The sequence below is a fragment of the Acanthisitta chloris genome, unplaced genomic scaffold (genome assembly GCF_000695815.1).
Source record: "Acanthisitta chloris isolate BGI_N310 unplaced genomic scaffold, ASM69581v1 scaffold28082, whole genome shotgun sequence".
Classification (NCBI taxonomy): Eukaryota; Metazoa; Chordata; class Aves; order Passeriformes; family Acanthisittidae; genus Acanthisitta; species Acanthisitta chloris.
Genome location: NW_008661500.1, coordinates 42,773 through 54,212, shown reverse-complemented (window position 1 = coordinate 54,212; position 11,440 = coordinate 42,773). Strand labels below are relative to the sequence as shown.

At 39.5% G+C, this 11,440-nt stretch overlaps 1 protein-coding gene across 1 annotated transcript in view; it reads left to right on the top strand.

Moving 5' to 3' along the window:
- Positions 1-279: 279 nt before the first annotated feature.
- LOC103798020 (ATP-binding cassette sub-family A member 13-like) overlaps positions 280-11,440 on the top strand; it is a gene marked incomplete at both ends in the record, with an annotated part of 49,674 nt that continues 38,513 nt past the window's right edge. The window contains 4 exons of the mRNA XM_009070263.1: positions 280-373; positions 1,496-1,619; positions 9,791-9,942; positions 10,274-10,365. Of these exons, the coding sequence (XP_009068511.1) occupies positions 280-373; positions 1,496-1,619; positions 9,791-9,942; positions 10,274-10,365 (462 nt within the window). The remainder of the gene's footprint in view (positions 374-1,495; positions 1,620-9,790; positions 9,943-10,273; positions 10,366-11,440) is intronic.

Here is an 11,440-nt window from a genome sequence, read left to right as displayed (position 1 = left end):
CTGTGTTGACCAGAGGAAAGTATCTATAAACACTACAAATAGAAAGGAAAACCACTTTTCTGTTCTGAAAGCAGTGTATTTCACAAAGTTATAAGGATTTTAAATAGAAGTAACAGTTGTTAATTTGCTTTTAATGATCTTATTTTTCCTTAAGTAGTTGTAGAGGGGATATTTAATGTTTTTGTTTGTTTTTTTTTAATTAAAAGATATATGAATTTAATAATTTGTTCCTAAATCTTATTTTCTATAGGCTGATGATGTTTTGATTTCCCTTTTCAGGTCCTGTCTCTCACTGAAATACTGTGGCCATGCGTGCTTTTCTTGATTCTAGCTGCAATCCGCTTCCAGGAGCCCCCAAAATACAAGGAAAACTGTATGTTTTATTTCACCTGTGTTCTATTTTGGTTGCCAAGGCTTGTAGAAGTATTTAGGAAGTACTAAAAATATCCTAGAAGGGGGGACTTAAGTGTAGTGGAGTCAATGCAAAGAGTCCTACAGCGGGATTCAATCTTGTCTAGATATGTGTCTGAGCAAGATGTATTTAGGTGGGAGAGAGATACAAAGTTTAAGGTCTGATGTGTCAGACCAGTTTAGATGTTGACTTTGGAGTAGGGTGGATTACTTGGGTTGAATAATGGAGTTTAGATGACTGATTCAGAGGCAGGTAATTATTGAAGTAGATATTAACAATTAGACAAGATGAATCTTAACCCTACCCACTTCCTGGAATTTAGAGTTAAAATTTTGTAAATAATAAATTCTTCCATTTCCATTAACACTTCAGGTTATGAATACCTCCATCTTAAAGTTCTTTTTGCTTTTATCTTGTCAAACATTAACTTAATTTGGAAAGAAATTACTTATGATATTATAATCTATGCAGTTTATTTTTTTGTTATTCACCAGTATCAGTAAAATGGGGAGAAACCAGTTTAGCTACATTAAAAATCATTTTGGTAAAACAATTCAAGATCTGTAGAGTGAAATAGCTTGAGAGACTCTAGCCTGCGCTATATTAATTTACTTTATGGAGAGATATGGATAATTCCAGAGAGATGGAAAAGTTGTTCTTTATACAGTCTTTATGGATGTATGATTAGGCATTGCTGAATACAAATTCCTTCATCTTCTGAAAGCCCATGAGAAAAGAGGAAATACTATTTTGTGAAGTAGTCTATATTTTAATCCAGGTCACACATGATTTTTGCCAGAGAAGCTAGCAAGCATATGATATTGCAATAGTGTTACTAACAGGAAAATCAGCCTTTCTAAGACTGCTCTCAAATGTCATATATACCCAGTTGTCACAGTCCAACACAGAGGTTACTCATTTTCTGTGGTGACTAAGTTGTTCTGAAGTGGGACACCTGCCACCGATACAATTTCATTGCTTGCAGGTGACAAAGATGCTGTTCAGGAGAGGGGAACACAATGTGCTGGTACAGTTTGCAACTGCACTGTCACAGGTCTTAATTCTGCCACTGCTTGGTTTTAGGTTACTTAGAAGCTCGCGATTTACCAAGTCGGGGGCTTTATCCTTTCATGAGGACCCTCTTCTGTAATGTTGGTTCCAGATGCAAGAATACTAGTTACACAACACAGAAAAACAAACACTTTCGGTAAGTTACACAAATTTGACAGAGCTGTCAGTATCACAGTGCATCTTCTTCTACAGAAAAGGTTCTTACTGCCTTGTAGACAGGGAGAGTAAGAGCATTGTTACTCTCTGCCAAAAGTTTCCTTCAGTGTCCCTATGAATGCAAGTAAAGCCTTAGTCATGCCTCTTTCTAATTTTTGTCTGTTTTTTTCTTGGGCATTTCACACTGTTATTGGATACTGAACATTGGGGTAAAATTGTAGAGGTACCTTGTCATATTCTTGGCCTTCACTGCTGCCATGTGAGAGCATACTTTTATCCTTCACAAGGAAGTATTTCATTACATGAGAATGAAATGAGCACCAGAAGTATACCATATGTGGATTTAAACTATTTGAATCATTTGGGAGCATGCATGGTGGGAGAAGTGAATGCAGAAAAGCAAAATGAGGATAACTTTTAAGTAATACCCACAAAGAGTCAAGAAGGAATAGCAGAAGTTATGTAATAAAAAAGAACTTGAAAAAGGTTATCCTTGTCACAGAATCCCAGAATGCAGAAAGAAAAAAAAAGATTAATTTGAATTTGAAAATTTTCTTTAAGAAATGTAGTAATTTTATCTACTTCAAAAAGATGTTGAAAAGCATTAAGATACAAAGACATTTAGGCACATTGGCTGAAGAGTATAGGCACAAACAGCCTTTCAAAATACATGACAGTAAAGTCAAATTAGGGTCAGCTAATCAGAATACATGTGCTTATATATGTATGTTTGTTCTTAGAAAATTGAGAGTATCTACCAAAAGACCTTAAAGTCTGAGCCAGGTAAGCATGTCAGGGCATCAAATATTTATGGTTTATAATTGTAGTGGTTTGTAGGTAGCAATAAATTCACCATGCAACAAGTTGGAAAGCTTCAGTATCATGGTAATTGACCATAATACTTTTGATCTAGATGGTCTGTTCTAGTTATGTGTACATGTAAAGAACTGTTGATTGAGCATGAGACCATGCAAAGTAAGTCTTGTTTATAGACAAAAACCTTCTACATAAAGCAATAATTTGTTAGTAGAATTGAAACCTTAACAGTTTAAGCCACAAATCAGTATTAGACAAGATGTATTAATACACAAAATACATACAGACAGAAATACCAGTATTACAGTAATATCCCTTACAAAAAATATCCTAATAAAAGTAGAGTTAAAATTGTTACATAACCACCTAGTTTCTAGTCCTTTCCCTGTGGTTATGCTCACCTTTCCGGTGCTGCTCTGGGCCATAATTTCAGTGGCTGCAGTCCGGTGGTGGTGGTGTTATGGCAAGTCATGATTCCGAGCCTGTTACCTGGTGGAATGTGGCATTGATGGCTTCTTTGTCACACCAGGGTGTGCACTTGGGATCACTTATGTGCCTTTATACCTTGCTTCTTCTCCATTGGTCTGCGTCCCCATGATACACCTGAATTTGTGGTACACCTGAATGTTTTTACATATGTTAGCTACCTGTTATTTTTTCTTAATACTTATAAATTGACTTTGTCCAGCTATAGGTTCTGCATTTTAACTGAGCACTGGTGAGTTGTTCATAGCCATGGGGTCCTTGGTGCCAGCCTGTGCCCCATCTCTTATCCTAGACTTATACTCCAATACAGTGCATCCTGTGTCTTCACTTCTCAAGGCTTCTACTACTATAATCATAAATATATCATTTTGCACTGAATGATCCCTCTCTACTTCTATCTGTATAAAACTATGGTGGCATTATACAATGACAAGTGAAAGTAAAGCAAACAGCTGTAGTCCTCTGGCCAGAAAGGAAAAAAAAAGGGTAAAACTAACCTAAGTTCAAAACAAAACTGCAGACTTATTAAGACAAATTCAGGCAAAGCAAAGGTGGCAAGCCTCTGTGCTGTGGTCGTGCAAACTCAGTATGAAGTCTGTAGCCTGTTACTTGCAGTGGCAATACTGTATTACTGGATTTTGCAGTAGCTGTTGGCCTTTTAAAACATTGTTGCCTAAAAAGATAGTTTTTATTTACATCCCTAGTCCAGATGCCATCTAAGTGTGTTAAACCTCTAGAAACTATAAATTATATTGACTGCTCTGCATGATTATTTACACTGCTTTGACTGAACTACCCAAATTATATTTCAGCTCTAAAGAAAATCAGGAACAAATTTCCTGGAGGCAGTCTTAGACCTACTTAAGGATCAGTGAAATTATTCAGTAGCTTTCAATTTTTCAACTGGAAAACAAAATGCATGCATGTATCCATATGTATTTGCTCAGCAAGTAATCTAGGTAAAGGAAAAGGCTAAAAAGGTAGGATGAAGTTCATTCTGAGGTCAGTCTGTTCCACCAGGTCCATCAGTATAAATTAAATCAACCTCAGGGCTCCTCTGACTTATGCTGGCTGCCAACAGCCTTAGGAATACAGCCTGTCAGCTTGATCAGCCAGACATAAGTGAATCCTACAAAGTCCCTGTTGACTGGAGAGATGGGGTGGCATAGGAACAGTAACATCAATTATCTTCCCTTTGAGGAGTTATATCAAACCAGGAGTTTGGTATAGGGACATATATGCATCAACAACATTGTGTTTATTAAGGGTAAATCAAAGACTGTGCATAGTTTGTATGGACACTTAACCCATTTGTTTTCACAGTGTGTACTACATTGATCCTATCATTTTGAAATGTAGTAGTTGTCTTTGCGAAAGACTAGTTCTGTTACTACTGTTGGAACCTCCATGGAAGCCATAAACCACCCAAACTATTCGTCACTGAGCAGCCTGAGCAGGGCTCTCCATGGCAGGGGCTGTGCCAGGGGTGAAGCCATCCTGGTGCAGACCATTCTCTCACAGATGTGGCTCTGTCCCTTCAGGCAACAGCCTATCCTGTGGTGAGAAGATTAGCTAGGTGACAGCTACAACTACCTCACTAACTTTGATTTGTAGCAAGTTCTGCCACCTCCTCTGATGCCTTGAAAAGCATCTAGTTTTCAAGAGGTCCATGGCTTTGCTCCTTGCTCCTCTCTTTAGGCAATGAAAAAGCTGCTGGCTGATAGCTCACTGATGTGATTCCCTAGTCTCACACAACCAGTGGTGTCTGAGAGCAGAGGAGTAAGGAAGTAAGGACATTTTTCCCTGTGCTTTCCAGAATGTTCCATGCCCCACTTCATATTAGTGGGAGAGCATGCAAATAAGATAAAAACCATGTAGCACAGGATCCTATGGCCTTACACCCACACCCAAAAACATTCCCATGCAATGCATAGAAACATGTCTTCCCAGTACTCTGAATCCCGCTGCAAATCTTGCAGATCATGGTGTGATTTGTCCTTTGCAGCTCAGACTCCTAGATCTACATTTGTTAGACTTCTCAATACCTAGAAGAAATTAAGGTAATGTTTTCTCAGAACTATAAAGATCGTGAAAACAGGACTGTAAAATGTTATCTTAAAGCACATTTGTTTACTTTTATTTAGCTACAAGTAGTAGCAGCCTGAGCAGCCTGACCCAGTAGGTGTGGTGGAGTCCCCAGATCACTCTCTCGCACTTCTGCTGAATGATGGGTCACTCATACACATGTGGTAGCTCTGTGTCCTTTTGCACCTGACTGGGCTCCTGAGGGCATCCTGTCATGTTGGGGCTGTCTCTGGAACTTGTAACACACCCCTGGGTCTGCCTGCTGGCTAGGGTCCTGGGGGACAGTGCACCGTTAGTGAGGGCACGGACTCCTCAGGGTTGCCTCAGCTCCTAGCTTGGCCCTCCCTGTGCACACCAGTCCCTTTCCTCTTACTGGTCTAAAACTTTTGCTTTATCAATACCTAGACCTCTGCAGTTCTTTAGTGGAGTAGTGTCAGAAGAGCTCATCTACAACAGCAGGTGTGGAAAAACAAAATCAAGGAAGGTCTAAGCATCAGTAATAATATTTGCATAAGAGTTGCTTAAAGGGTCAGATTTTTTCTTAATGATGTGTATCTTCAAATGAGAAAAGAAAAAATTCTGCAAGATACCTGTATGCCTGCAGCAACTTACTGGAATAGTAACTCTATGTGATCTGGGCCAGCTTTTGTATGCTTGGGCTGTGCAGCTGGAAAACAGAAGCAATTTTCATGGTCTTGCTTATAGTTTATCAGAGAGCTGGAAAGAAAAGGAAATTTAAACATGAGTTTTCTCCATTTTCTAGCCAGCTAAGAAAAGCTTTTTTTTTTTTTTTTTTTTTGTTTGCTATATATTTTGATCCATTGCATTTTAGGAAGGTTATAATAGTACGCACCATGGAGGGGAAAGATCTTTCTGTGAGAGACATGCAGTATGCTGTTGTCCAGCATGTGTACTGGTTTTGATGGAGATGTCATGCCTCCAGGCTGTCCTGAGATGGTGCAGAATGGAAGCCAAGCACAGCTGGGGCTTTGCAATTTTAGAGAGAAATGTTCAGTGTGGTGACAGGGGTGAGGCTGAGACAAGAGTTTGCTGAGAGGCTTATGAAAATCACCAGTCTGAATGGCATTGCACATCACAGCTGAGATCTCAGATGAGCTCTGAAAAGTTCTTATTGTCATCCTGAGTAACTGGATAATTTGGACAGAATTAAGAGTTTCTGAGTCATGACTTTAGGAAATGCCCGTTGCTTTTACATCCTTAAAGAGATGCAGAGTCTTTTTGCTGTTTTGGTTAGGGTCAAAACTTGTATCAATATATGTCTAGCTTGACTTCTCTCCTCATGAAATTTCTGGAAATGCACAATTATGGGAAGAGTTACCGTGGACGATAATGAAATTATATATAGACATACACAAACACACACACCTTCTCCTAACACCCCACCTCTAATTATGTATGTCCTCTCCTACAAATTACTGGCTTCCTCCTTTTGTCCTTCCTAGCAACTGCTGCTAGGAACTTCCTTGGAACTGCTGCTTGACTTCCTTCACACACACACAAGTTAGTTAATGTCACCTTCTGCTCCAGAAACCACACATTGAAGGCTCTTTGGGAGAGTAGCAGTACAACAATTAAGTATTTTTGCTGGCACACTATCTGAAAATTTGTTTGCATTGACTGACCCTGCAGCTGGTTTTGAAGTCTAGTTTCTTATCTTTTTGGCAAGATGGTGGCATCTCCCTGCGATTTTGTGTAACTTGCACTGAATTAAGAAACTAGTAGTATGCTGTAACATGCTTGTTAGGTAATAAATGTGGTCCCCTATTACCAAGTTGAAAATATATAAAATCCTTTTAAACTCAGCACAGATATTTAAGAAATAAAACCTCTGTAATATTTTAATCTGTTTCATAAAAGTGAGCCTGATAAACAATACCTTGCTTGTTGCCACTTCCCCTTCCAAAGGAAGTTGTGCTCTGCTCCAAGAATAACCATAGGAAGGGCTGTGGCCATAATGGCAAAAGAAGGGCATGAGTGGCAGCTGGCTGACTTTGCTGCTGCCCTGGAAATCCCCAGAAAGCTAAAGCTAATAGCTCACATAGCTCACAAACAGCACATCCAAACAGCTGCCCTTGTCCTGCTGAGAGGCTTGTGCTTGGGAATGTGGTGTTTCCCTGGGCTTTACAGATTGTACATGCTGCTTTCTCTTCTGCCATAGATGGGCCTTATGCCCGGGGTTTGGTTCTTCTGACATATCCTAAATATCTAGCTCCCCCCTACCGTTTCCCAGCTCCCCTCCAGTTTCACCATCAACTTGCTTTTCCCTGCACTTCTCTCTGGATCCCTTCAGAGCCACCACAATCCAAGCACTGCCAGCTGCTTTCTCTAATGTTTAGTCTGTGTTTCTTCCCCAGTTCCATTTCCCCATACCCCATGTGCTCTGTGGGACTCGGTATCTTGTCTCTCTAGTCCTCAAGCCTGGAGACACTAAAAGGACAGTCCAGCTCTGTGTGCTGTTAATTCAGCCTGTGTTAGCAGGTGTGCTTCTGCTATGTATCAAGCAGGTGGCTAAAGCACATAAAATTAGATACCAAAAGGGTGGGGGTTTTTGTTTCCCTGCTCTTTGTCAACCCAAGGTTTGCAGATACAAGGTGCAGCAGAGTCAGTGATGGGGGTAGAGGGGATGGAGTTACTGACTCCTCCATCACTCCTATCTGTGCCCTGTACTGCTGGTAGGGAGCCCAGGCAGCACCAGCAGCACTAGAGCCAACATTGAGCCAAACTGTGTGCTCCCATGTGAGTAGTGTCCTTTTTTTTCCGAGAGCGTTGTTGTTTGCAATGCTTCTAAAACCAGGAGATTTGTAGATGAGGATGTAGAGCTTGCATCTAGTTTGGAAGGAAAACAACGTGGATTGAAATACTGCCCTTATGCTCCACTTTGCCGAATACTTGGTATTATTTTTAGTGACATTGTTAGCAGAGTTGTCAAGTTAAAGCTCAGCAAGTAATAAAAACCCCCTACCAAAACGCACCACAACCATCCTCCCTCCTCCCCCACCCCCACAAAAAACCCACCCAACCAGAACCTGTTGAAAATCCTGTGGACGCTGAGCTAGAGTTTTGGTTTGTTAAAGTTCTGACTGGATTTGTGTTCTAACCAAATGCAGTTGTTGTTCTGGTCAAGTGCTGGCTGCTTGTTCATGCTCAAAATGCAGAGTGCTAGGAAGTTTTCAGGATGTAGTTAATGTTCCTGCTCATTGCCACACACCAGTGTTCTTAGCTTCCTGAAATTTTGGGCAGTGGATGTGTAAGTAATGGAATTTATGTGGTAGTTTTCAAAAGTAATAGCTAAAGTGAAGCTTTTAGTCACCCAGAAAGCCACCTGCTGAAAAGCAGAAACCTGCTTTTTAAAACTCCGTTTAAAAGGGAAGAAAAAATGTGGTGAGGAATTATTCTGCCTTTAATCCACTGAAGTTTGAGGATGGTGAAAGAGTTTTCCAAAATCATACTGGCTGTCAGCCAAGCCGGGATCAAAATAAGCTGTACTGAAACAATCAAGAACTTGATTGTTTTAAGATTAAATTTTCTTCATATCCCTTAGTCTAAAGTTGCAGACAGCTTTGTGGGTGTCTGAACAAATGAGGATTAGGGAGGGAGAGAAAGAGAAATGAGATAATCAGAAAGTGGTGGCTGATAGTTTACTTTTTGTGAATTGATCTCGTTAGGCCGTTCTGTAGCAATAAGTAAAAGTTATGCTGAAAGCTAGTGTTGACATACAAGCTTGACAAGGAAGGAATGTAACTCTTTATTGTATTTTTGTAAGTGGGGTGGGACAAGAGGCAGCAGACAGAAATGGATGCCCAGGAAGTTCCACCAGAATATGAAGAACTTTACTCTCTGGGTGACTGTGAACTGGAACAGATTGCCCAGAGAGGTTGTGGAATCTCCCTCACTGGAGGCATTTAAGAACCATCTGGATGCAATTCTGTGCCATGTGCTCTAGGATGACCCTGCTTGAGCAGGGAGGTTGGACCCACTGTGGTCCCTTCCAACCTGACCCATTCTGTGATTCTGTGACAGTTAATTGTGCTTCTAATGAAAAATAGCAATATTTTTGCTATACAGGATTTAACTCTTAAAATCATTTGAATTTCCTATAAACCAGAATTCAACTGCTTAGTAACATGCTAAATATAATTATTCCATTGCTTATGATGCCTTAAGGAGTCTAAGTAATTTTGTTCTGGCATTTAAGTGACTGACTTCTGATTTCATTTGAAAGTATTGTTAGAAAGTTGTGCTATTGAGTGTGATAGAGATAACAGAGATAACATGTAGCAGGAGTTTGGCTGTAAGCTAAAATCATGAAAAAAGCCAGTAGTGAGAATAAGATACTGCTTTTATAGGTTGCTGTATGTATTTGAAAATACAAACGGTTGCCTTAGATGCAATAGGAAGGCTTGAACTTGCTCATCAAAGAACCATCACCTGGGGAGGAAGGTTGAGTGTGTTCAGAAACATGAAAGACTTCTTAGGATGTGTCTGTCTTTGACTGCTGCCAGAATTGGGTTACTGGCATAGGTGAGCAGCTCTAGCTCAGCAATTTTTCATTGCCCTCTTTCCTGAGGTTTTGAGACTCAGTGCTGCAACTTGCATGCTAATGAACTGAACTAAATAGAAGCTGGGTAAATGCATAATAGTTTCTAAAAAATCAGAATATTGTTGTGAGTATATAAACTTTTTCCAGCTACTTGCTTTTAGTTTGTAATTACCTCACCTGTCCCTTTTATTTCTGACAAAAAGTACTGCAGGCACCCAGAGTGGTCCAGAGAAAGTCACAGGACCTGATCTAGACTTCATGAAAGAGATAGAAGAACTTGCAAAGGAATTTATTGAGACTACAGAGAAAGCCATGGCTTTAGAAAAACTGTGGGAGGAAAACTCAAAGTTCTCAGGTAAACTGTGATCATTCTAAAAAAGGAATTGCTTTGTGTATCAGGTAGTGATAAACATCCAACTAAAGAACACTTATGTTAAAAATAAAATGAACAAACTAAAATTTTAGCTAGTCTGAAAAAGTCCACTTTTATGAGTACTATCACTGTGGCCATCAATTTTATAAGAAAAAATAGTAAGCTTTCTAAAACTCTGCCCTTGTACTTCTTGAAAGTTAAGAAAACACTGAGGGGAAAGGTTAAAAGTAAGGATTAATAGTCAGAGTACATGGTTACTTGGTCTAATATCCATTCAAAAGTAATTTGTAAGGATTTAGCTCTCCATCCCCAGGTTTTTCTGTTGTACTAAAGAGTATAGGGATGGAAAACCTCAGTAGAGCACACCTTGTGACCTTAGGTGACCTCCAGTCTGGCACTAAAAGAGTGAGACTGGCAATACCAAGGTCTGATGCTCCTGTTCTGTTCCCACCCACACTGCACAGCCTTGCTGCTGTGGCAGGTGGGCATTTAAGACCTACCACTACCCTGCCTTTCTGGCTAAGTTTTTTCAAGTAGAAAGACTTAGGTGAAATGGTCATTTTCATGCCTGGCTGCCTGGGGGCTTGTACATTCATCTAGTGATGATGCTATGATTTCAGTTCACTGAAAAGTGAATGGTAAGCAATATATTTTAAACTGTTTTTGTGATAATAGTAAAAGTATTGGGATGTACATAAAATCACATGGATCACTATCTGTCTGGGATAGTAGTTACTTCACATGCCTTTACTTCCATAGAAATACCCTTTGTGCACTACTTGCTGTAGCTTATAATGTTGATTCGTCTAAGTTAATAATGCTTCTCTGTAAAGGACAATATTTGATTTTACAGGGCTCCATAACATCACCAGTTTTCTTACTGTAAGTATTTTTAAAGTCTATTTCTAAATTATAGTTCTGGTTTTTGAGGAATCTTTATTATATTGGCTAGATATCTGTATCCTGTCAAGTTTAAGTAAACTATCTTAAAAAAAAAGTATGTGGTTGAAGGAAAAAAAAATGATGTCTTGTTCAGTGGCTTCTAGATTACTGATTTAAACCAGTCTGCTAGTATGTAAACCCAACAACTATTTGAAGGGTAATCATTCATTAGGAGCAATTTAAAAGTGCAGTTGCCAGACCACGTGTAGCTGTGTAGAATCATTTTACAAAATGTCTTCCAAGGAACTGTTATACTAAATAATACACTTACTGTTATTTAAAAACTAAACAAACCCAGTTATCAATCCTCCTCTCCCCCAAACAACAACAACAAAAACCCACTCCAAAACTTAAAAAAATACTTCAGGGATATTGAAAAGATGAGGCTCTTGCTTGAATAGATTACTTTGAATTCAGATTTGTGATCCAGTAAATAAGACAAGTAGACTCAAGTGGGGGTCAAGGTAGAGATGTGTAAGATGTAGCATAATTCCTTCCAGAATCTCTTGGGCAGTTAATGCAAAATGGGTCTTTGTCC